Raw genomic sequence first — 23,972 nt, forward strand, 5'->3', positions numbered from 1 at the left:
TCTGCTCCATGCCTTTGTTCATGCCAGTCCCTCTCCTGGATGTGCCCTCCTTCTCCACCAGGCTGATTCCTCCTCATTAAAGACTCATCTCAGATGTAAACCCCTCCAGGGAGCCTGCACCATGATCCCAGGTTCACCGGTGGCACTGCTCATGCTGTGGTGGGCAGCTGTTCTGTTTCTCCATTATCTCCTCCTTCAGCACGTGGGTTCCTTGGAGGGAGGGCTGTGTGATTGGTATTCTTGGTGTCTAGCACATGGTAGAAGCCCAGTGAATACTCATTTTACCGGAGAGGATTAAGACTCTTAGGAGAAGACATTCAGGACTGAAAATGAGAGGATGCTGGCATTTACTGACCTTATGATCCACTGAGCAGAGAGGAGAGGGAAGCCAAGGGTAAGTATCCAAGTGTCCCAGGCTGGGTTGTTTCTGGAGGTGGGCCCTGGGTCTTAGGAAGACAGTGCCTGGGGTGCTGGGCAGAGCACACAGATAGACTCCCAGGGAAGCCACAAGCCCTTTTGTTCTCTTTCTCTCCAGTCTCCACCCTTGGAAGGCCCTCAGAGCCCAGCCTGTGAGCTCTGGGAATGACCTTAGTCTTGCAGAGGCTCCAGGAGAGTCTGCCATTGGCCGCTGCTCCAGCTCTGAGACATTTCCTCTGCTACCTGGGACACTGTGGCTGAAGAGTTTTGGAGCTCTGGCTCCTCCAAGGCCCTGCTCTACTCTAGTGCTTTGTAGGAAAGGGGAAGTTTGCCTCAGTCTCTACGGTGGGCAGCCTCTAAGATGCCCCCAATAATCCCCTGTCCTGGTATTCACACCCTGTGTAGTCCCGTGCCCGTGAGTGTGGGTGAGTCTTGTGACTTATCTCTAGTCAATAGAAGATGGCAAGGGTGACAGGGGGGTCACCTCCATGGTTAGCTTATATAACAACATGGCTTACATCTTGCTAGCAGACTCTCTCTGTTGCCTTTGTGGCTTGCACGCTTTGGTGAAGCAAGCTGCCCTGTTGTGAGCAGCCCCAGTGGAGAGGCCCACATGGCAAGGGCCAGGGGATGGCCTCCAGCCAACAGTCAGCCAAGAACTGAAGCCCCCAATCCAACAGGAACTGAAGCCTGCCAATAATCACGTGAGCTTGGAAGTCAGCTGTGACCAGCTGAGCCTTCTGATGAGACCCCAGCCCTGGCCTGCACCTTGACTGCAGCCCTGTGAGAGGTCCTGAAGCAGAGGACCCTGGTAAGCTGTGCCAGGACTCCTGACCCACAGAAATGGAGAAAATACACATGTGTTATTTTAAGCTGCTAAGTTTGTAATAATTTGTTATGTAGCCATCCATCACTAGCACAGCCTCCCATTGCACACTGAGCTCCCTCTGACTCAGAGAGTCCAGGGACCCTGCTACCCACAGTGCACTAAGCCAGGGGTATGGGCAGATCTGGGAGAACAGGCAGGAGGGTGATGTCAGGACATAGAAGGTGGGGGATCAGGGTCTGCACCCCTCCCCACATTGCCTAGTAAGTACAAAGAGCCAAAAGAAGAGAGACTGTGGCTATCATGTAGAAGGTGCAGAGATCGATATCTTGGGCCCTGAATCAGCACTGAGGTCCCTGGCAACACACTGTGGGCCAGACTCTATGCTGGGTGCTGGGGAGGGATCAGAGCACAGGCCAGCTATAAAGCTCCCAAGTTAGTGAGGGAGACAGGTGCAGCGACATCTCTTTCAACAGAATTTGCAAAGCTCCATTCACTGAATGCTTGCCATGTGGTGCTCGTAGCATGTGCAGGACCCCATTTACTCTTCACAACAAGTGTGGAGATTGGAGCAATGCTTATCATCCCATTTCACTTATAAGCAAACACTCAGAGGGGTTAAGTGGCTTGTTCAAGATCACTCTGCTGGGTGACAGAGCTGTAAACACATCCAGCGCTGTCTGAACACTCAGACATGATGCTCTGTGGCTGCGAGTGCAATGAGAGCCTCTGCTCTGGTCAGGGGGACGGGCTGGGTCAGGGTGGGCTTCAGAGAGGAAGTGATGTTTGAGTTGGAGCTTGAGGGAGCTCCAAGCTCCCTGGAGCACCAAGGAGGGTAAGGGCACCATTCATCTCAGGCACTGGGGGCAGAATATGCAGACGCCAGGAAGATGGTATGGATAGGGGACTGGGGCACTTGGAGCACAGAGGTGGGTGTGGGTTCTGATCAGCAGGTTGAGGCCACATCACACAGGGCCATTTGGACAATTTGGATGTTATCCTATAGGCAGATGCCTTCCTATTGGCCTTTGGAGGGCTCTGGGCAGGGAGTGACATAGTGAAGTCTGCGTTTTGGATGCACCTTGCAGGCAGGGGCAGGGTGGCAGGAGAGGTGCACGGAAGGAGAGGGGTGGGGGCTGGGAGACCATTGTGTGGCCATGGGAAGGGCCCAGCCAAGCTGAGAGGAGTGGGACCTAACTTAAGGCAGGGTATTAGGGTGAGGGTAAGGGCGGAGGGGGTTCCGGAATGGTCCTGACTCCTCACCAAGGCCTGGGAAGTGGCTGTGTCCGGGAGGAATGCTGAGTGGTGTCCTTTCTTTGGGACCCCAGCCTCCTGCACGTGGCCTGCGGGGAGCAGGTCTCCCTCAGTGTCTGGGGAATGAATGAGGGCAGGCCACTGCCCACTGTGTGACTTAGCAGCATTCTCAGGAAGCGGCACCCTGAGGGTCCTGGGGGAAAGGGTGGTCAGGGATGTTGTGCGTAGGGGGTCCACAGGGACCACTCAGCCCCTGGGGCTGAAGAATTGATTCTGGAAGGCAGGGAGGCAGAGTGATCCTGGAACCCTGAGCCCAGTCCCAACTCTGGCCGTGGTTGATTTCTGGAGTCATTTCCATGGGGTCCTGGCCAGAAGCCAGGGTAAAACTGAAGATTTTCTGGGGCCACTTGAGCTTTGTGGGTTGCCTCCTCCCTGGTGAGTCGGTGCCTCTGTTTGTCCCTGGTGGTGCCGATGGACAGAAGAGGACAGAGAGACAGACAGCTGCTGTACAAGGTCTTTTTCTTTGTTGTCATGGTTGATTTTGTACATCTCAGCATTTGCATCATACAAAGGGGGGAGCAACAGCCATGGCTTTTGGTCAGGTTCAGGGGGGCTGAGGGGGTGCTCCTCCCCTCCCCCCAGGCACTGACACATTGAAAGGAAGCAGAGCAACAATGACACAGCACAAATGTGGGAAAGGGGTTCCCCCGCGCGAGCAGGATGGTCGATCTCACCTGGGTCTCACCAGGACTCCCCGCTCCCACCCAGGGCCAGCACGAGCACCTCCCATTCTCTCCCCAGTGAAGAGCGTGGGGTGACAGGAGTGGGACTGGAGCAGGGGACATTTGGTGGGAGGCATGTCCTCAGGCCTGGGAGCCCAGGCTGACCCCAGCCTCCCTGTGCAGTCAGGGGCCTGTGGAACCCTAAAGGATGGAGCAGGTGGCCAGCGGGCATGGGCAACCCTGCCAGCTGGGTGCCGGGCTCTTGGAGCTAGGGGCCCACCGCACTGCACTCTAGCCACAAGGCTGTGGGCTGGCTGCTTTGCCCACCGGCTGTCCCCTGACAGGGGCTCTGGGCTGCAATACTGCTGTCTCCTTTTCGTTCTCTCGCTCTCACACACCTGGGATGGCGTCTCCACTTCCTGATTCCATCTGGAGGAGTACCCCGCACAGCCTTGCTGTTAAGGACACCTTTTGGGAGCTTCTGGATTTGGAGGGGAGGACGTCCATGTTTGGAGATCCTGACCTGCCCTGACCCGTCGCCAGTGCCCAGCCCAGGGCGATCCGTAGCTGCCTTTTTCCTTCTCTCTGGCAGCGCCTCCCAGGCACGGGAGCCCGGCCTTCCCCAAGAGCGCACACGCTCACCTCACCTGGTGCACGCTCCCTTGCGCCTCATTCTTTTCACCCATCTACAAATGATTGCTCCTTCCTATTTTCCTATCTGGGGGTCCTCTCCCTTGTGTGTGTGCTGAATTCTGGGGCCACTCCTCCCCTAAGTGTGTTGTATGCACACTGCCCCATTTATGTGTGCACACTCATTCCTCTCCCACCCAGTGGGTCACGCACACCTCACCTCCCAGGCGATCCTGTGAGGATCCCACCCCTGCTAGAGCAACTCTCACGTATTCTATGCACTACGTGTGCCACACAGACATGCTCTCTGGGCCACACATTAGCTGCTCTCCACAGCCAGGTCTGCATCAGTAATGACAGTCATTGTGTTCCCCTGGGCCTAAGAGTGATCACTTGGCAGTGGTTGGAGCCAGGTGTGTGCCAGGCGGAAATTTTCCCCCATACCCACCCCCAGGAAGACCTCAAGTCCTGCTGTCCCAGAGCAGAATAGAGGGGTCTGGGACGTGGACTCAGACTAAACCAGCCATCCTGGAGGGCAGGCATCAGGGTGGGGCTGAAAGCCCCGATCCCACTCTGGGAATACAGAGGGACTGCACTGTGGAGACCACCAGGGCAGCCCTCTGAGGGTCTGGGGTCCCTCCAGCCCACCTGGAATATCTGGTTTGACTGGGTTCTCTTGCTCATCTGAAGTGCCCTGCGCCTTGGTCTCTGCTACCTATCTGGTCCTCTCTGTGTCCTGGCATCACCATCGAGGTTTGAAGGTCCCTGTCAACTGGCGGAGGGGCACCTCCGAACACTTGTGTCCAAGCAGGGCTCACACACACGGGCTGGGGAGGCCTGGGGCCCCTGGACTGGGCCCTGCTTGTCTCTGGCCCAGGACTCCAGGGTTCTTGAGAATGACCATCCTGCCCAGGATAACAGACACAAAGAGACAAGCAGACAACAGGGGTGCGAGGTGGCTCCCCATCACAGACACTGGCACAGACACAGACACAGGCCCCCGGGGGGCTGGACACAGGGGCACGAGGAGGGGGCGGGGGTGCAGGGAGGAAGGTAGGTCCAGGGAGCTGGAGCTGCCGAGACCCTGCTCCCCAAGGAAGGGACAGACCAGGGGACTTTTCTGGTTCCCTAAACATATGGATTGTTTTGTCTCGTGTTTAAAGTATTGCAGTCTAACTGATATGGCTTTACCTATTGGAAACGGACAGAGAAGACACATGTCTGTCTCTGAAATAAAAGCAGAATCCACTAAAATGGAAAACCTGCAGAATGCAAACTGGGGCCAATGGGAACAGGGGCTTCAGGGGCAGGCAAGTCGCCCCTCCCTGGCCCTGCTTTTGGGATAGGCCCTGGCGGGGCCCAGCATGGCTTCCTGGGGCACTGCCTGGGTCTGTCGCAGTGGGATTCTGAGGACCTCAGGCAGGAACCCCCCAAGGGTGGGAGCACTCTAGGCCAAGGACAAGGTCTCCTATTGGAAGTGGCCAACTGTGACCAATGGTCTCAGGGCTGGGAGGGGACATCTTACCCACGTTCTTTCTCCCCAAGCTCACATCCATGCACGTAACTGTCTTTTCAGACCCCCGAACATGCACACACAGCCTTCAAATATCTCCCAATTCTCTCAAACACACACTTCTACAACACCTAACACAAACCCATCACTCCCAATACACACGCTATTTTGAAAACACATTCTTACACAAGCTAACATATACAGCCTCTAAACACGAGATGGATAGCACAGATACATGACACAATTTCAATCCAAATACACCACCTCAATCAAGCACACATACACAAGGCTAACACACAATCTGTAACACATAGATATAACAACTACAACACACACAATCTCAAGACACACACACGCTCTAGCCCTACACATATGCATATGATCTCTGAACACGCAATCTCTGATGCAGTCTCTGCCACACACTATCATGCATGCATGGATACAGTTTCCTCCCTCATTTGACCCCTCTTCCCTCACCATCCCCACACAACTGACTGAGCAGAAAGCTGTGATAATTTGAGTGGGGGACAAATGCCAGTCCCAGACATCCCAGAGGAGAGTTTGTCCTTGGCCAGTGAGATGAATGGGTGGTGCCTTCTGTCAAGCGGGAATTGGCTTCTCACCAAAGGCTTGGGGCTTTGGCCAGGAAGGGTCCTCCTGAGGACCACGGGGCCCTGGAAGCGCATGGACAGGACAGGGTGGGGAGAGGGTTGGATAAGAATGGGGGCAGCTTGGCCACACCAATGGGGGTGCTCCCCACGGCACAGACCATCGCTGCCCGATGGCTCCAAGTGTTTTCTGGGGGCCTGGGCAGCCCCTTGGCTGAGGAAGCTGGGCCTAGCCTGGCAGTGGGGGCCCAGGACCTAAGTGGGGTGGGGGTGTGGAACAAGGGGCTTCCCTACCTGGGGCTCCTCCACAGATGAGCTAAAGTCCACAAAGGATCCATTTGGAGGGACCAGCTTGGCAGGGGCCATGTCTCTTCAGGTGGGGGCTGGGGAAGGGGGTGCTCCTGGGCTGGGTGTCACCAAGGAGATGGAAGAAGGAGAGCCCCAGCCTCCTGCCCAGATCCCAGCCTGGCCAGACCTGGGCCTTCCCGGGACAGGCTTCCCCTGACTCCCTTCCTCAGAGCCAGGCCACTCAGTGCCCCTGCCCTGACCTGGGGGCCCACTGAGGGTTGGAGGCTAAAGGTCAGCATGCTGGGCAGGGCTGGAATGTGTCATTACTTTGGCTGACTGGGGACAGTGGTCCTCCTGGCAGTGGGGAGCATGAAGGAACGTATAGGGGTCACCACACTAGCATGACCTTAGGCTTCCTGAGGGGGCTCCCAGTACCTTTGGCTCTGGGTTCAGCGCCCCCCCACCCCCACTGGGGAAAGACTGTCTTCCCTTTTTCAAGCTACTTGGGAGTGGGGTGCAGGTGGATACCCTGGAATGAAGGGAGGTGTGAGGGAGAGCTGAGGGGGAGAAGCCCCTGGCCGGGGAAGGGGGGCAGAGGCCAACTGAGGTTTTCCCCTTCAGAATTGAGACTTAACCTAATAAAAAGAAAAGAAAGAACCAAAAAGAAGTAGTAACAGGTGGAGTGGGCTGGGGCAGGAGGCCTGGTTACTTCTTGAACATGTCCTGCAGCGGCCCGGGCAGGTATTTGAGCACCGTGTCCAGGATGCTCTCCTCTTCCTCCTCCTCCTCGTCCCCGCAGCCCGCAGGGATGGCCTTCTTGGGCCGGGTCAGGCTCCCCTCGCAGGGCTGTTCGAGGGCTGCTTTCTCCTCTGCTTCCTTCTCCTCCTTCTTCTTCAGCCCATACTGGGGAGGGGGAGGGCAGAGACACGCATGAAGCAGGGTGGGCAAGGAGAAGCAGGAGTCTCACGATCATGCAGCACTGGCTGAGGTGGCCAGGAGTACCTCCGGAGCCTCAGTCCTCTCATCGGTAAAGTGGGGATAAGGGTGTCTTCCCTGTAGGATGGTGCCTGGTCCTCAGTGGGAGAGACTATGCGTGGGGTTTCCTTTAAAATTAACATCTGCCCATGAGAACTTCCTGCTGTGCCGAAATCCCCAAAGATCTGAACATGGGGCGTTTGCTCATATATTTTGAGCCAAATTTGGTGACGAATCTGACTTGAACCAATGGAAGACTACTTCTAGCCTTTATTTATTGCAGGGCACTGACAGACATGCACTGGACTGTCTGGAGTAGGGTGGCAGCCCCAGACCCGCTGGGAGTGACACCTAACAGCACAAGGTGCTTAGGACACTGTGGTATTTTTCGAACATTCCCCAGTTCGGAACTGCATTCATTTTTGGTCCCAAGAATCTGCAGTACTAAATGGTGGACCGTGGGGTCCACCCTCTTGGAGTACCTACTACGCGCATTCTCTTAATCCCCAAAAGGATCCCTTGAGGGAGGTGTCCTTGTGACACCCATTTTGCTGATGAGAAGAGTGAGGCTCAGAGAGAGCTAGGGCGAAGGTGAGAGCTGGGATCCAGGGGAGGCCGGGCAGGGGCTTTCGCTGAACCTGTTTTACCCGCTTGTGGCCCTCCCCAGGGCGGGCGGGCGGAGCTGACCTTATCTCGGATCTGCTGCCGGACCTTCTCCCGCTCCGCCTCCATGCGCGCGTGCTTGGCCTTGCGCTCCTCCTCCTGCTGCCGCAGGGCCTCCTGCCGCTCCTCCTCCTTCTTCTGCGCGTCCGGGTCCTTCTCCTCTTCTCCCCCCAGCATCTTCCCCATGTCCTTGGTGGCCCCTACGAGGAAGCGGTGGGAGGGAGAAGGCGGGGTCAGCCACGGATCAGGGCTGGGGAGAGAGGGGCTGGGCGGGCCGCGCCCCCTCCCACAAGGGTCGGACCCGCCGAGGACTCGCGGTGGGGCGCTGGACCTCACCTCCAAGGGCCTGCTTCATGACGAAGTCCATGCCGCCGGCTCTGGTTAGCGTGCCCTAGCCCACGGCAGAATTTGCATGCAGCGCTCCTGGCTGGCCTGGCTCAGGAAGACGTGACAACCTGCAAAAGAGAATTGGGAGTCAGATGGGAGAGGCCTCTGCGCAGGCAGGGCGGTGGAGCGAGACAGACAGCAGCCTCACCCTGGTTCAGACACCAGGCACCCATCACTCAGGTCAAGACCCAATGCCCTGCTAGAGGAAAAAGGAGAGGGAAGAGAGCGACTTACTGGGCAGACACGTAGGTGCTGCCAAATAGCTTTTTGAAAGCGGTTTGGTCCCTATTTTAAAGCCTTCATCTTGACGCTATTGTTCAGATTTGACTGAAGCCAGGAGCTTTGGAAAGAACCGTGAACTTGGAGTCAGGCAGATCTGGGTTCCAATGCTACCGTCATTTCCTTATTTGCCATGGAACCTTCAGCAAGGCCCTAACCTGCTCAAGTCCCCAGTTTCCTCCTCTCTAAGAGAGAAATGGCAATGCCACCTTTCCCCGGGGTCCGGCGGGGATTGGAGGGGGCCCAGCCTGGGCCACTGGATCAGCCCATCAAAAGACCAGCCCGTGTTACTGCCCCAGCCAATCGGAGGCAGCTGAGCCAATGAGAACAGCCAGCTTGGATAAACAGATCCTGACTTTGGAAATTAGACAAATGGAAAATAAGTTATTTTTATTGTAGTGTACATGTAATTTTTATGTTTTATAGCTTAATATCGATTTTTATTTTGAATTTCACATGGGAGTGTTGGAGATATAACCTTCTGGGGGCTTAGGGCTTTTAAACTACCTACACGGGCCTTGCAGGCACTTGGCAGACATTAGTACCCTACCCTTCTTCCAAAATCACTGACTTTCGGTTTTTATTATATTTTTTATTGTTCTGTTTTTGCCTCAGAAGTGTTCTCCAAATACAATCTTAATGGGAATCTCAATATGCAAAATATGTAAAAGTGGAACTTTTCCAACGGTAGAGGTGGGGGAGGAAGAGCCTTCCCCCTTGGCCTCCTTACCATCTTCACCCCACATCCCTGAGAAGCTGAACCCTAGTGCTCTAACTTGAGAGTTTCTTTGTATTTTAACCATTCAGTTCCACTGGTTCTTTAACAGACACAGATCTGTTTTCAAGTGTAGAGGGGACATCCGTGAGCTATCCAAAGTGTGAAGTAGCTTCATGGTAAGCGGAGGCCAGGCCTGCTCCCCAAGGCCTTTTGTCCCACACTGCCTTGCAAGGAAGAAAAAAGGTTCTTGGGAAAGGGCGGCAGATATTGCAACCTTGTTGGATTCAAGGCTGGATATTGCAACCTGGCTGAGTTCTGGGTCACTGGTTGTTCTTTGATAGATTTTCTTCATTTCTCTCAAGATGAGAAGTCATATCGGTAGACTGAGATTATTTCATGATATGGGGCCCAAGAGCTTATCTATGTGATCAGACCATCTCATCTGATAGGTTGTTCTGGGAAGAGAAAGTCATTATGTAGCAGGAAAAAAAAAAAAAAAAAAAGCAAAACAAAAAAACCCAGGGGCTTTGGCATCAGACACACCTGGTTCAAAATCCAGGCAGCTATACTTACTGGCTGTGGGTCCCTGGGCAAGCTTCAGTTTGCTCCCTGCAAAATGGGGGAGTATTAAGGCCGCCCTAGAATGGATGTTTGAAGGAGAATGAATGATACCGGTCAAGTGCCTGGGGTGTTGCAGGAACTCATAAAATGTCAGCCGTTGCCGACTACATATTTGTGGAACAAGCCAAAAAGGAACAGGCTTTCCATGCTTTCTAAGAAATGCAAGAGAACCCACCTGCCTAACCCCAAATTCTGAGTTTGAAGGTTGCTCAGCTCAGTCAAGATGTTTTCGCTTGATTTAATACATTGTGAAAAAGCTTCATTTCTAAGAACAGGAAATGAACAATTTAATAATCAAGTGATTTCAGGAACTCTTGGGTTCCTACTCTGTGTTTACATAGAGCTCAAGGAATTACCAGGTGGCAGTGGGAGATGCAGGGCTCTAATTTGAGATGTTCCAAATTGGGCAGGGCACCCAGGCTTTAGTTGCACCCTCATCCCTAACTTGCTGGGTGATTCTGATGTGTCTCTCTCCTGAAGCAGATGATCTTCCAGACCCTTTCTCCCATGCCTCTGTTGAAGCAGTCTGCAGCATTTGAACTGCTGACAACCCCACTGTACCCCCAAACCTCCTTCTCTCCTGGTTCTGTGACTCAGTTCTTTCCTGTCCCTGCTTCCCCTGTTTCCTCTCCTCTCCTCTTTTCTTCTCTTCCTTTGCATTTTCTGACTCCTCTTCTTCCTCCTGTCTCTTACATAAGCTTTTTCCCCATAACTCTGACCTCAGCCCCTGCCTCTTTTCTCTTTCTAACCTTTCCCTGGGAGAACTCATCCATTCTAGGGGTTTTAATGACCACTGAAACTGATGACACCTAGACCTGTATATTGACTCATCCAGCAAGTATTAATTGAGCACCTACTTTATGCCAGTCAATGTGTTAGGCACTGGGGATTTACAGGAAACAGGACAGACAAAGCCTTGACCTCATGCAGATTACATTCTGAGGCATGTATGTGTGTATGTGAGTGTGGGTGTACATGCATACATATGTAGGGAAATAGGCAATACATAAGTAAAAAAACACATTTCCTTCTCCTGGATACCCTTTCCTGGATGTCTGTGGGCACCACTCAAACTCAACGTGCCATTTCTGTATCACCCAACTATCACCTACTCCAGCCACCTCTGCTTGCAGGCATGCATTAATCAGACATTGTTTGCCACTGCCACCCCTCCCCCAGTTTGCAAAGTACCTCTGCTCACCACTGAGTCTTCTCAATGCATACATTCCTGTGGCTCTAATAGCTCTTCTTCAGCCTGCTGGGATTCTTTATCTGAAATTCCCAACTCTGCCCAAAAATCCTGCTGCCCAATCCCAGTATGAACCTCTGAGCTGTTAAGCAGTCTCCCGTTCACTCTGTCTACACTTTCCTAACCAATTCTCCTTTTCTCAAGGCCTAAACTACTACTACCTTCTCCCTCTCAGCAGGTGACTTTCCCCCACTTCAAGGGCCAAAGTATAAGGGGTATGAGCTCTGAGGTTAGGCATGCCTGACTCACATCTTGAATCTGCCGCTTTTTAAGCTGTGCAATAGTAATTGACCTAGCTTCGTTGATACTTGATCTTCTCTATAAAATGAGAATTATAATGCCACTTTGAAATTTTAGAAATACTCTATGGGATGTGTTTGCACATGCTGGGTGCTCAGTAAATGGTGGTTGTAATAATCAAAACAATTAATGTCAGTGAGTGGAAGCTCCATTAACCTCCCTTCCTTCTAGCTCCTGAGGAAGAAGCCCTCTTCTGGCTGAAGCCAGTGCATCCACCTGTGCCCTGGATTCCCTCTCTTTATACCTCATCACTCCCTCTTCCTCACATCTTCCATCTCCTCTCCACAGGTTGCTTTTATCCCCTCCCTTCTTTAACTCCTTCCCTATATTCTGTGTTTCCCTTAATCCTACCCCTCTCACTTTGTGATGAAGTGATCTCAACGTGGTATCTCCACGTCTTCACCTCCCAGTCAAGCCCTACCTCTCTGTGAGACCAGAGCTCTGCTGCCTCTGCAGGAACCCTGAAACTGCCATAATCAGTCGCCACAGGTGATCCAAGAGGGTCTTCATAGCCGTCATCCTCCTCCTCCATCCCTCTGCTGAATCACATGCTGCTGCTGACTCCCTCCCCCCACCTTTTCCAGCTTTCTGGAATCTCCTCCTGAATTCCATGACACAGCACTCTTGTGGTGTTCATCCTACTTTTCAGATAGGTCTTCTCTCTCTTCTTTGCTGACTCCTTTCCTTTCCTTTAAAGTGAAGATGTTCTCCAAACGAACTCTCCCCTCCTGCCTCTCCTGCTCCTCTGTCTCCCTTGGGAATCTTATCTACCCCTATTGGTTTAGTGCACTTCTTTAGCCACAGATACCTCCCTCTCTCTGCCTTCCCTCCCCCAAACCTGCGCATTTAACTCTCTGTTGGATGTTGTCACATGGATAATCTCAAATTCTATCTGTCCAAAGATCAGTCTCATCCTGGCTTTCCCCACACACCTATCTTTTTCTCTAGCATGCCTTGTCCCAATCACCTCAACTGAAAACTCTAGAGACAGCAAATTCCTCATTCATTCATTCATTCACTCACTCACTTGCTCATACTACAAATATTCCTTGAGTATCTACTTTCTGCCAGACACTGTTCTGGGTGCTGGGGCTGTGGCAGGGAACAAGGGAGTCCCAGCAGTGGTCTCACAACATTCAGCTGGGCTGGGGAGGTAGAAGCTGAATAACAGATCACACAAGGAATTGGTGAGTAAGATTGGGATGGGGGTGCCGAGGGAGAATTCCAGGGAGAAGTCCAGATGCTGTGGCTTTGCAATGCTGCCTGCATCCCGACCCTCCATTCTCCGACTGCTGCTAATGCCTTGGTTCAGGACCTAGAGATTCTGGATTTATCCATAACCTCTAACTGTCTCTCCCCCAGCTCTCATCCAGCCTCCACATGGCCATCCAATTAATCTTCCTAAAGGGCAGATTTGCTCATTCACACACACCCTGCAATGGCTCCCCATGGCCTTGTTAAACTGATGCGAGTCCTTGTGCTGACCTTCAAGGCCTGCACAGTCTAGCACCCGTCTGTCTTCCTTGCTGCTGGTGTGCCACCTCTTGTACAGGGCTCTGCTTCTTGCACAGGGCTCCGCTTCAGCACGTAGTATTTCCCAACAGATCCTCTTTCTGAAAATGCCTGGGCATTTGTGCATGCTATTCCCACAGCCTTGGAACCTCTTACCCTCATCTCTGCCAGTTCACATCCTGGCTCCATCACTTACTAAGTAACCTTGAGCAAATGACTCAATGTTTTCTCATCTGTGAAATGGAGACAACAACACCTATTCCCAAGGCTTGTAGTGAGCATTGAATGAAGTGATGCAAATAAAGTGCTCAGCCCAGTGTTGGCACAGAGTAGGTACATATTATCTAACATCATTGCAGTCATCATTATCATCAGCAGCAGCATTAATTTCCGAAGATCCCTCTCAAATAGCACTCCCTCCATGCAATTTCCCAGATCTCCTTGGCAAGATGTGAGGGCATCTTCCCCTTTGGAGACCTGTGGCACTTTCTGGGGCAGTATTGCCTGCCTCCAGTACATGCTCTCTTTGTCTGTTTTTCCCTTCCTGGTCACTCTGAGCTCCTCTCAGGACAGGACCAGTATCTTGTTTCATTTCTCCTGTCCCCAGAATCGGCTACATCTCCTGGTACATGGTAGATCCTAAGGACATGTGTGCTGGGTTGAATTTAACGTGTCAACGAGTGCATGAGGGTGTGTGCGTTGGAAGTATGACCCCGTGTGTGCAACTCTGGACTTAGACATCGTATGAGTGCGTGCGTGTGTGCAGGCGTGTGTGTGGATGTTTTGCCATATGCCTGCGGGAGCGCTGAGGTCCAGCAGGTTGCCAACAGTTGAGGATTTTGACCGGGCCGCCAGGAGGCGCTCCTTAGCGGTTCTGCGGGAAGTCTTGGTCTATCCCTGCGCGGGAAGGGGGGTGGGGGTGGAGGTGGGGGTGGGAGTGGGTGGGGGACGCTGCACTGGGGGAGGGGAGGCCGGGGGTGGGGAGGGATGCTGCTGTAGCACCAGGTTTCCCTGCCTTCAGTGCGCCGGGGACCCAGGGCGCGCCTTCAGCTTCCTTGCCCTCTCCGACTCCCTCCGAGCCCGTCCCAGCCCAAACACCGGCTCAGGCTCGACCATCTGAGCCCCTGGAGGTTTTCGGGACTGGGCCCTGCCATCTGGCAAGCCGACTCGGGCACCTGCAGTGGTTGTCCTTATGGCTGTTTTTCTGTTTTTATGGCTCAAGTCTGGGCTATATTCACCGCAACTCAATTCAACACTCATTTGCTTCTGGCAGGGGACTGTACGCCAAAGGCAGTGGCAGAGAAGGGGACGTCATTCCACCCCCTCCCCCCGCCCCGTCCCCACCCCGTGGCCCGGGATGGGAGAAGCATGGGGGAGGGGAGGGGCAGCGGAGGATGGGAGGAGGAAGGGAACCGGCCCAGGCTGAAAAGCGGAAGTGGCCGGGGGTTCCCGTTTCCCCGCCAGAAGAGAGGACAGGAACCCCGGCGTCCCTCTCTCGGACCCCCGCGGAGACCCATCCCCCCCCCCAGCAACTCTGCCTTGGAGCTCCCGGTGGGCCACAGAGAGCGCCCCTTCCCCCAACACACATAGCTCCAACCCCAAGACCCGGCCCGGTTTCAAACTTTGCTGGGGGAGGGGGCAGACTGAGGCGGACGAGAGCGGGAGCACAGAAGGGGTCGTTCTCGAAGACTCCAGGCGGCGGACGTACGCTGCCCAAGCCGCTTCTCCTCCCGGGAAGGGACAAATAGTCCCCTTGGTCCCCCATCCCCAGTCGACGTTTACGTTCTCCTCCCCTGCACCTGCGGTCTGTCCGCCCCCTTGCCGCCGCCCTCTGACTCACTCCGGGAGCACGAACTGTACCCCTCGGGGGCGACTCCCTCCTCCTGGGCGAAGCGTGCTCCGGCGGGCTTCGGGTTAAGCACAGCCAGAAGTAGCTTAGATCGACGTCCCCCACCCCCGCGAGCTCAAAGTTGTTCTCTGGGTTCAGACTTGAGTCTCCGCCGCAGCCGGGGCGGTCCTGGCTCCAGGACCCCGGCCCTTCGGGCTCTACCCGGAGTCTCCGGCTAGGGCCCACGCCTCCCCTTAGTTCGCAGCCAGCCGCCTGCTCACGGCCCCTCGCAGGGAGCTGTCCTTTCAGCACCATGGAGAGCGCGTCCGCGAGTGTCCCCTCTACCGCCTCTCAGTCCCCATCCGGCGCCCAGGCAGCCTTGGGGAGCTGTCCCCCCGAAAGCCGTGCTCCCCAGATTCCCGAGTTGCCCCAAGGCCTCGAGGCGAGAACCGGGACCCTGTTGCCCACAGCCCGGCTCCGCCCTCCCGGCCCTCGGCCAGCACCGACCTGGCGGTCCCTGCAACCGTCTGAGCCACTGCAGGGCTCCGGCCCGACTCCACGAGGTGGTTCCTTCTGCTATTCCAGCTCCCGCCGCCGCGTGCAACTCCGCCAGGCGAGCTGGGGCCGCGGCTCCTGCCGCGGGCGGCTGCCGAAGGCGCCCTCCAATCACGCCCCTCAGCCGGGCCCTGACGTTCTACCGCTCCCCTTCCAGATGGGAAATTCAAATCTCTCTCTCTCTCTCTCTCTCTCTCTCTCTCTCTCTCTCTCTCTCTCACCCCTCTGTCTCTCTCTCCTCTCTCTCTCTCCCCTGTCTCTCTCTCCTCTCTCTCTCTCCCTCCCTCCCTCCCCCGTCGTTCCTTCCTTCTCTCCCTCTCTCCCTCCCTCCTCCCTCCCGTCTCCTTCTCCCTCCATTCCTCCCCCTCTTTTCTCGCTCCCCTCCCCTCTCTCCTCCACCTTACACTGTTCTCCTCCCCCTCGCAGACGCCCCTGCCGTCTCCCTGCAGCCAGACATCCTGGCCACAGCTCCAGGCCCACAAGCTTTCTGCTCCTGAGGAGTGGTGGGGGCAGGGGGTGGAGGAAGGGCTCTTTAAAGCAAAGCTCAAAGTTCGCCTCCTTGGGAAAGCCCTCCTTGGTTTCTCCAGGCAGAGTGGTCGCACCTCTTGGGGTTCCTGCGACTCCGAGACAAGCCCTTGCCTCAGCGACTCCCGTTCCACCTGTTAGCTTGCCTCTTGCCTGTGAGCAGCTCCAGGACTGGACCTTGGCCGGATCATCTTTACAGCCCCTCCCCACAGCACAGTGCCCAGCCACAGGAGCACTCAGGAAACACTGATGGAGCGTGTGGGCAAGACCCTCGCAGTGGGTCAGCACCCAGTGAGAGAAGACTGATGCAAAACTGCAGTGGACCTTAGGCAAGCCACTCACCAATCCTTTTGAGATCTGATGTCCTGTGAAGAATAAGGACTCCTCTGGCAAAATTTATTCGAGAAGGCCATTTCTTTTCCTCCTATGCCCAAGAAAGTAAAAGGACTTCCAAGAGGCAGGACAACATCTGCTACCATCCCCAGCCTTTTCTCTTCCCCTGGCACTCATTTTTTTTTGTTTTATTACTCTCTCTTAATGAGCCTCTTTATTCTGCCTGCCATCTTTCGGCTCCCAATTGCTCCCTTTAATCAGGCCCGATGTGTAGGAAAATGGTTTCAGAGAGGAGGGGCCTTGCACAAGGCCTTTGAAAGATCTGCAGGAGTTTCTACATCTGTCAGGGTATGTCAGAGTGGAGATGGCTTCTCCTTCTAAGGGGATGGCCTCCTTCCAAGGAAGGGGCAACAACAGTTGCAGAAATATGATTTCGTTCCAATAAGGGGGAGCTTATCCCTTCACACACGATCACAGCAAAGGCCTTATTCATTCCAATGAGGGGGAGCTTATCCCTTCACACACGATCACAGCCAAGGCCTTAAAGCAGGAGACCCCGCCCCCCACAAGTCAGAGGCCACTGGTGAACCTGGTGAACTGGTGAACCTGGCCACTGGTGAACAAGAGGCCTTGTCACCTGGAGAATCACCTTCTGAAGCCTATGTCTGTTCTCCCCTTACAGGCTTGGGTAAGGAAGGCCCCTCCTTTAGGGCTGAGTTCCATGTTTAGCACTGTGTTGGGCCGTCAGCATAGAATGCTTATTCTTTATTTTTCTTCCCTTTCCTAGGGCAGATACTAAGAGGGGGATGGCAGTGGCAGGGAGGCTCTTTGATTAGAGTGACTTAGACTTTCCACTAATGCCTGAGGGGAGTTCTGGGCAGGGAGATCTGACATCATGTCATTTCGAGTGCACAGTCCTCCTCATCCCCTCTTTCCTCATGTGCTTCAAGAACATGCTTAGTAAATGGGACCTGGCTGCCAGCACTCTGGTTACAACTGAGGTTTTTCCACAACTGGTATTGCTTTTGACATGGACACAACTGAACTGGGCTACAAATCCAGTTGAGGTTTAGGGAAAATACTGAGCTCAGTTCTGGACACCACACTTTAAGATGGACTTTGACAAACTTGAGTATGTCAAGCTCGAGAAGGGGCTAGTCTGGTGGTGGGCACCTGGAAAACAGGTCAAATGAGGGCAGGTTGAAGGATTTGAGGATCTTTCACCTGGAAGAAAGAACACTGAGGGGGCATTAACCCTTGAAGGGCTGGCAATTCCTGCTTAATTTATAATTCCCCCGCTTAGTAACGTGCCTGGCAAAGTAGGTGCTAAGGAAGTGCTTGAATGGATGAATAACTGTTGCAGGGGAAGAGTAGTACTATTGCTTTTTCTATTGCTGGCGATAGAATTAGGGCAATGGGGGAAAGGTAAAGGAAGCAGGCAGAAGCTCTGCGAGGAAGAACCTGCTCTCCAGAGGAGCTGTCCAGCCACAGCATGGACTGCCCCATGTGGGGTTATGGGTTCTCTACATCTGGAAGATGGCACGTGGGTGGGAGGCTGGTCCAGCTGATGGCTAAAGCCCCCTTTGAGCCCAAGCATCTCTGAGTCTATAAAAAACTGCCTAAGCTGAAATGAACTGTGTCTCACTGCAGAAAATCTTACTGATGAATAGGAAGACAGCTCCGCCACATTTTGGTGACTTCATTTTATTGAGCAATAAGGGGTAAATCATGACACTTTAGCCATTAAAGAAAGGTGATGAAGAGATGAGTACCTGCTTCCTATTCAGTGTTACCAGCCTTGACATGCTTCCCAAATGACCTATTATTGAAAAAGTTGCTGAATATCATAAGCATTTCCTAATGATTAAAATACTACTACTAATAGTGAATATTTGAGCTTTCATTATGTCTCAGGTGTTAACTTTGGTGCTTTATAGGATTTACATGTTCTCATTTAATTTACACAAGCGCTTATGTTCAAGATGGGAAAGTTGAGGCCCAGGGAGATAAAATGAATCTTTGGCAGAGCCAGCATTCCAGACCAGGCTTGCCTGACACTGCGTTCTGTGGTCCTTCCAGCACGTGGGGCTGCCTCTCTCCTGACACATCCCACAGCCTATGGAAATGTAACTTTTGCTCTGCAGATATTTTTTTACATTGGCATTTATAGTCTTCCCTGTTCTCCAGTTTCTCACTGAAAGAAAAAAAAAAACTGCCAGGAAATCACACCCAGATCAGGGTCCTCATGTCATGTGGGTTGCCAGCATTTCCTTCATCTCCTGCATCTCTAATCCAGCGGGAGTGCAAACAGGCCCAGCCGCAGGTTCTTGCCGAGCCTGCTCTGTAGACAGCTTCTAAGAGTCACCTGGTAAAATATAGATGTGGCTCTGCTTTAGGTGACTTATCCTGGCTGGAGCTGAATTTCCACTTTTATTTATGAGCCCTGGGGGCAGGAGGAGGGGCTCAGATTTGAACAGATTTGTAAGATGTTATGTATATGCCTTGAATGTTCAGTAGGAAGCCAATCAAGGGAGCTAATGTTAGTACTTTGTGTGAGGATCGAGGAACAATGTGTGGGGAATGACAACTGTCACAGACCACAAATGTGGTGATCAGTGAGAGAGCTTGCATAAGGCTCCCGTCCAAAGGTCAGCCCATTTCTTCCCTGCAATTGCCTCAGCCCAGAGGGCATCCTGGATGCCATGTGGGAAGTGAGGGGGTGTCTAGGAAATGCCAGGCACCAGCTCTGATCTGGAGCTCGCTGGCTGGTTCTGAGCTTGCTAGGAGTTACGTTGGTGGGTGCAGGGAGACATTAAAATGCTCCAGACACTGGCTTCACATCCTGTCATTCTAGCGTGAGCCTGGAGGGGCAGAGTTGGTCTTGGTTTGGGAGGTTGGCCATGTGCCCGAGGAAACGGAACTGCGGGGGTGGTACACAGAGAGGGGCTCTAGGCCACCTTGCTCATCTGATGAGTGCCTTCCCTCTTGTCACTGACAATGGCTGGGTGCCATCAGTGTGAGGGCCCCAGTGTACCTCCTTCAACATGGAATGGCATGGTGTGAAGGCAAACCCATAAGTGTGCAATGGTGTATTTGAGTGCCCAGCAGTGTGGGACTGTGCAGGTGGGAGAGTGGTAGCACTCATGTGCAGTGACACAGGCACTGTGTGTCATCATTAATGTGTGGCAGGGCAGGCGTGGGTCTGTGACTCTCAGTGTGTGGTGGTGTTTCCCTCCCGATGGGATGTGACTCCTGTGTCAGTGTGTTGTTGGTGTGTGATGGTATAGACCTACGTGGAGTGTTGTTAGAGTAGAATAAGTCAATGGCATTGTTTGGGCATTTGGCTGTAAGGCAAGAGTACTACCTAGAGCTGTGCAGGTTGTGTACTGCACAACCACAGAGGGCACCATTTACACAGACTGTGCCAGACACAAAGGCTCTGGGAACATGTCACCATTTCTGTATATTGGTGTATGTCTAAGTGTTGCTGTCAACCAGGAATGCTCGAGGTGATAAGATGCTACCATCAGTATGAAATGGTGTAGTCCTGTGTAACCATCAGTGGTAAGGTTGCAGATATGAGTATCCTACAGTGGGCTGGAACATGTATCACTGTGATTGTGTAGGGCAGTAAGGGTGTGTGTGTACAGCCAGGAGTGTGTCATTACCACTGGGCAGGTATGCAGGCAAAATGCGTCACAGATAGTGACTGACCCCTCCTTGTCTATTCTGCCCCCACCAGAGACACCCTCATTAATTCAACTTGCTGGCTCCTATCCCACCTGGGAAACTGCCGAAGCCCCAGCACCCTTCATTCTTATTTTATTTTTTTTAGATACAGAGTCTTGTTCTGTTGCCCAGGCTGGAGTGCAGTGGTACAATCATAGCTCACTGCAGCCCTGAAGTCCTGAGTTCAAGTGATCCATCTCAGCCTCTTGAGTAGCTGGGACTACATGGGTGCACTACCAAGCCTGCCGATTTTTTTTTTTTATTTTCTATGGAGACAAGGTCTCACTATGTTGCCCAGGCTAGTCTTGAACTCCTGGCCTCAAGCAATCTTGTCTTAGCCTCCCAAAGCTCTGGGATTGCAGGCAGGAGCCATGGTACCTGGATTCATTCTTCACTTTTCTCAGAAAGAGGGTACCAGGCTCAACATATGAACTCTGACTCATTGGTGGTGCATGGAGTCCATGTGGAAATTCCCTGGGTGAGCCCCTCCCTATCCCAAAGCCTGGCCCCTAACTCAGAGCCTCTCTCCCAGCCCAGTATCTGCCCAGCAGCTCCTCAGAGGTCCTCTGCCAGCCTTCATCCCGTCCCACCCTCCCAGATTCAGGCACTCATTAGCATCTCAAAGCAGTTGACTCCCAGCCCACACTGTACCCCTGGATATGTGCACATGGTTAGCTCCCCTCATCCTGTGCTTTCCTGAAACCTTGCATTTTCATGTCTGCACACCAGTCTGCAGTCTTCTTGCCCCCATCCTATCAAAGGAAGAATATTTTGGTAATAAATCTTTCCTCTCTTGCCTCTGGTTCTTTTTCCAGCTCTCATTTATGACTTCTGTCTCCTCTCCTCTCACTCTTTGAGATGTGTTTGGACATCCCCATGCATCAAGAACTCTTCTCTGATGGCCTGTCCCTAGAGCCAGCCAATGACCCCAGACAAGCATCCTCATTTCTGAGTCTCAGCTCTGGACTTGCCCAGGCACAATCAGTGGAGCATCAGAGTTTGCTTTCCCTGCTCTCGAGAGGGTCCCCTTCCTGAGTGTCTGTCCACCCTCAGGATGCTTGGTCCCTTTTCCTCTCCACCTGCAAAACCCATGCTCAGAAAGACAGTTTTTACACGTTAGAGTCTTCTCCTTAGCCACAGGGAAATAGAATAACAGAGTTGCAGGATACCAGAATCATGCAAAAGACCATTTTAGAATCACATTTAGAATCACAGAATTATAGGCTCCCTACAACACTATATGTCAAAGAGTAGCCCACTCCTACTCAGAACCACTGGAGTGGGGGACTTGTTAAAAAATTGCAGATTATTGTGCTTCATCCCACATGGCGCAAACCCAAATCTCTGACACAGAAGCCCAGGAATTTGCATCTTTTGCCCAGCTCCGCAAGTGTTTCTGACACATCGACTGGTTGAAAAACCCTTGCCCTGGGTCAATAGAGTCAGAGAATCATAAGATCCTGGACCCTCTTCTTACAGAAAAACCGGATCATGGAACCACAGAATATTTTAGGATTCATGGAAGCTTCAAATCAACCAATTATACACATTCACTCACAACTTTAGAATCTTAAATTCTAAGAATCTCAGTGTCAAGAATTGTGAAGTTGGAAGTGACCCTGGAGTGTGATTTTGTTCTCGTTCTAGGAGGAATTTTTAGTTTCCAGCCTTCCTGTTCCTTTTGGAATGGAAAGCTTTTTCCCTTGTCCCTTGAACGACTGCCTCTATGGTGTCGCCTACATTTGTGAAGATAGATGTTCTTTCCATCTTGGTACAGAGGCAGTCGGCAGAACCCCTGCATTATATGGAGTGAGTGAGCTTTCTGGAAATGACTTCTACTTTCCATTTAGAACCAGCACACTCTGGCCCACAAAACAGGTCTTGCTTGTTGATAAAAATGAATTCAAAAGGACATTATTCCTGTTTTGTTAAAGCAAGGATATTGGTGGAACATGGACAACAGAGGTTAATAAGCTTATGGGGCCTCTGGTTGAGGAAATGAAAGAGAGAGAGAGAGCCGAGGGGCAGTGGAATGCTACTGGAGATTAATAGACGAGTGTGTGTGTGTGTGTGTGTGTGCACGCGTGTGCGTATGTGGTTGGGGGAGGGTTGGATGAAGGGAGGCAATAAGACATACATTAAAAAAAATCAGTGATGAAAAGATAACTTTCTGGTCATCTAACCCAGTGTCCTCAATTTACAGATGGGGAGATAGAGGGTAAGAAAGGGGAAAGGACTTTCTCAAGGTCGCATAACAAGTTAATGAAACTTCTCACTCTAGGTAAGTACTCTTTTTTAGGTATAACTCAGCACCCAGCTCCACATGTCCTAAACACCTCCAGTGTGCCAAGCATTGCTTTAGGGACGTTACGAATGCCAACCCTTTAAGCCGTCTGACAACCCTATGTAGCAGACATTTTTCACTCACTCATTCTCTTATCTAACATATACAGAGGTCCTGCAGCACCCCAGGAGTTCTCCCAGGCAAAGGTGTACCAGAAGTTTCAGCGTTTTTCTCCCCCATTTCGTTCCACAGTGAGAGATGCAAATGCTTCACTGAGAGCTAACACACGGACCAGTTCACACTCTCCAGATCCTTTCAGATCCGAGACTCTGTGATTCGAAGCACTCAGAAGCAAGCGGGAGACAGATGCCCGCAAACAGTCAATGACCATACAACATGTTAAGTGCTGTCTTAGTGAAGAGGGAACTCTGACGAGGAGAATCAAACACACACAGCTTGCAAGCCAGATGGAATTGGAGGCTTAAAGCAGGGAAGGGGCAGGGGTGGCTGGCACCCCCTGCTCCTGATGCATGAAAGCTCTGGGGCCATCCAAGTCATCTCAGAGGTTTCATGGTGGTGGAAGCCATGGGCACTGGCCACGTAAAGACAGGGAGTTAAATCTCACTAATCCTCTGCCCCTTCCCGTGTGACCCTAGTGTGTGGCTTTTCCCTGAGACTGTGTCCCCACTGATGAAATCGGGGAGTGATTTCTACCTGCCAGGGTGGTTGTGTGGCTCTAATCAAACAGTGCTTAGGAAACAGTAGCATAGCCTCAGCAAGTATTAATTCCCTCTTTCTCTCCAACACCCAGGCAAGGCATAGCATTCTCTTCTGGAGTTCAGGGCAGAGTGACCACTAGACAAAACCTCCTTTTATGGTCTGCTTGGTCAAAGAACTCCGCCTCATAATCTCCCTGCATGTATTTAAGTTGGAATGAGAAAGAAACGAATTTAAAGCTTAGAGGAAAATGGAGGAGATGGTTCTTCTTTTTACCCCTTTTCTTGGCTCCCTCCCTTCCTCTCCTGCATACGAGGGCCTAGGATATTTGTGTCCCCCAAAATGGGAACTGTGTGAAGAAAGTCCAGAAGGGACTTAGACTTCAGGCCCAAGAAGAGGAGGAATTTTCCACCCACAAATTTAAAAATGGCTGCTCTGGGCCACTCAACCTCCAGTTGTTTCTTCCTGGTAGAAAAACAAAATAAAACAAAACCCCCTTTTATTTGGCAAACAAGCAAAGGATTGGGGAAGTCTTGGGAAGATGAAGCCAGGGAAAAGCTTAAAGGGCAGAAGAGGAAGGGATTTTCAACAACTGAGCCTCTCAGGGGGAAAGGTGATTCATAATCTTTATCTGATTTAATCCCCAGTCCCTCGCCTCCGTTACCTTAAATATCATTACCTCCGCTTTATATTCAGAGAGGGATATTCAGACTCAGAGAGGTTAAGCCCTTGTTCAGGGTAACACAGCCAAGAAGCAGGAGCAACAGCATCTGAACCTGGTGTGTCTCTCCAGGTGGCCACATTTCCTGAGGGAGATTGGGGGCTTTCTAGAAGCGGAGCCTGGGTCTGCAGCTTCGAGGCAACTAGTTCCAGAGTTTGGGTGATCCTGCTAGGGCACCCTATATGGAGACCTCGCCACGGGCTGGTTCTTGTTGGGGCTGGGTGTTCTAGGTCTCAAGGTGACCAAAAGTGATGGAGCTGTAGGTCAGGGCTCAGAGCTGTGCCCTAAGGGCTTACATAAGAAATTCTCTCTGGGGCA

At 52.5% G+C, this 23,972-nt stretch overlaps 1 protein-coding gene across 2 annotated transcripts in view; it reads right to left on the reverse strand.

The window, feature by feature from the left end:
* Positions 1–6,933: 6,933 nt before the first annotated feature.
* Positions 6,934–23,972, reverse strand: part of LOC105480922 (complexin 2) — an 83,597-nt gene continuing 66,558 nt past the window's right edge. Inside the window, exons 1-4 of one of the 2 annotated variants that reach the window (XM_011740122.3) lie at positions 15,298–15,571; positions 8,233–8,351; positions 7,921–8,096; positions 6,934–7,161 (exon numbers count right to left, since the gene is read on the reverse strand). In XM_011740122.3, coding sequence (XP_011738424.1) covers positions 6,964–7,161; positions 7,921–8,096; positions 8,233–8,263 — 405 coding nt within the window. In that variant the 5' untranslated portion in view covers positions 8,264–8,351; positions 15,298–15,571 and the 3' untranslated portion in view covers positions 6,934–6,963. Of the gene's footprint in view, positions 7,162–7,920; positions 8,097–8,232; positions 8,352–15,297; positions 15,572–23,972 lie in introns of those variants that run through there. The other variant, XM_011740123.2, reaches the window with a different exon arrangement.

This window comes from Macaca nemestrina, chromosome 6 (assembly GCF_043159975.1).
Source record: "Macaca nemestrina isolate mMacNem1 chromosome 6, mMacNem.hap1, whole genome shotgun sequence".
Taxonomy (NCBI): domain Eukaryota; kingdom Metazoa; phylum Chordata; class Mammalia; order Primates; family Cercopithecidae; genus Macaca; species Macaca nemestrina.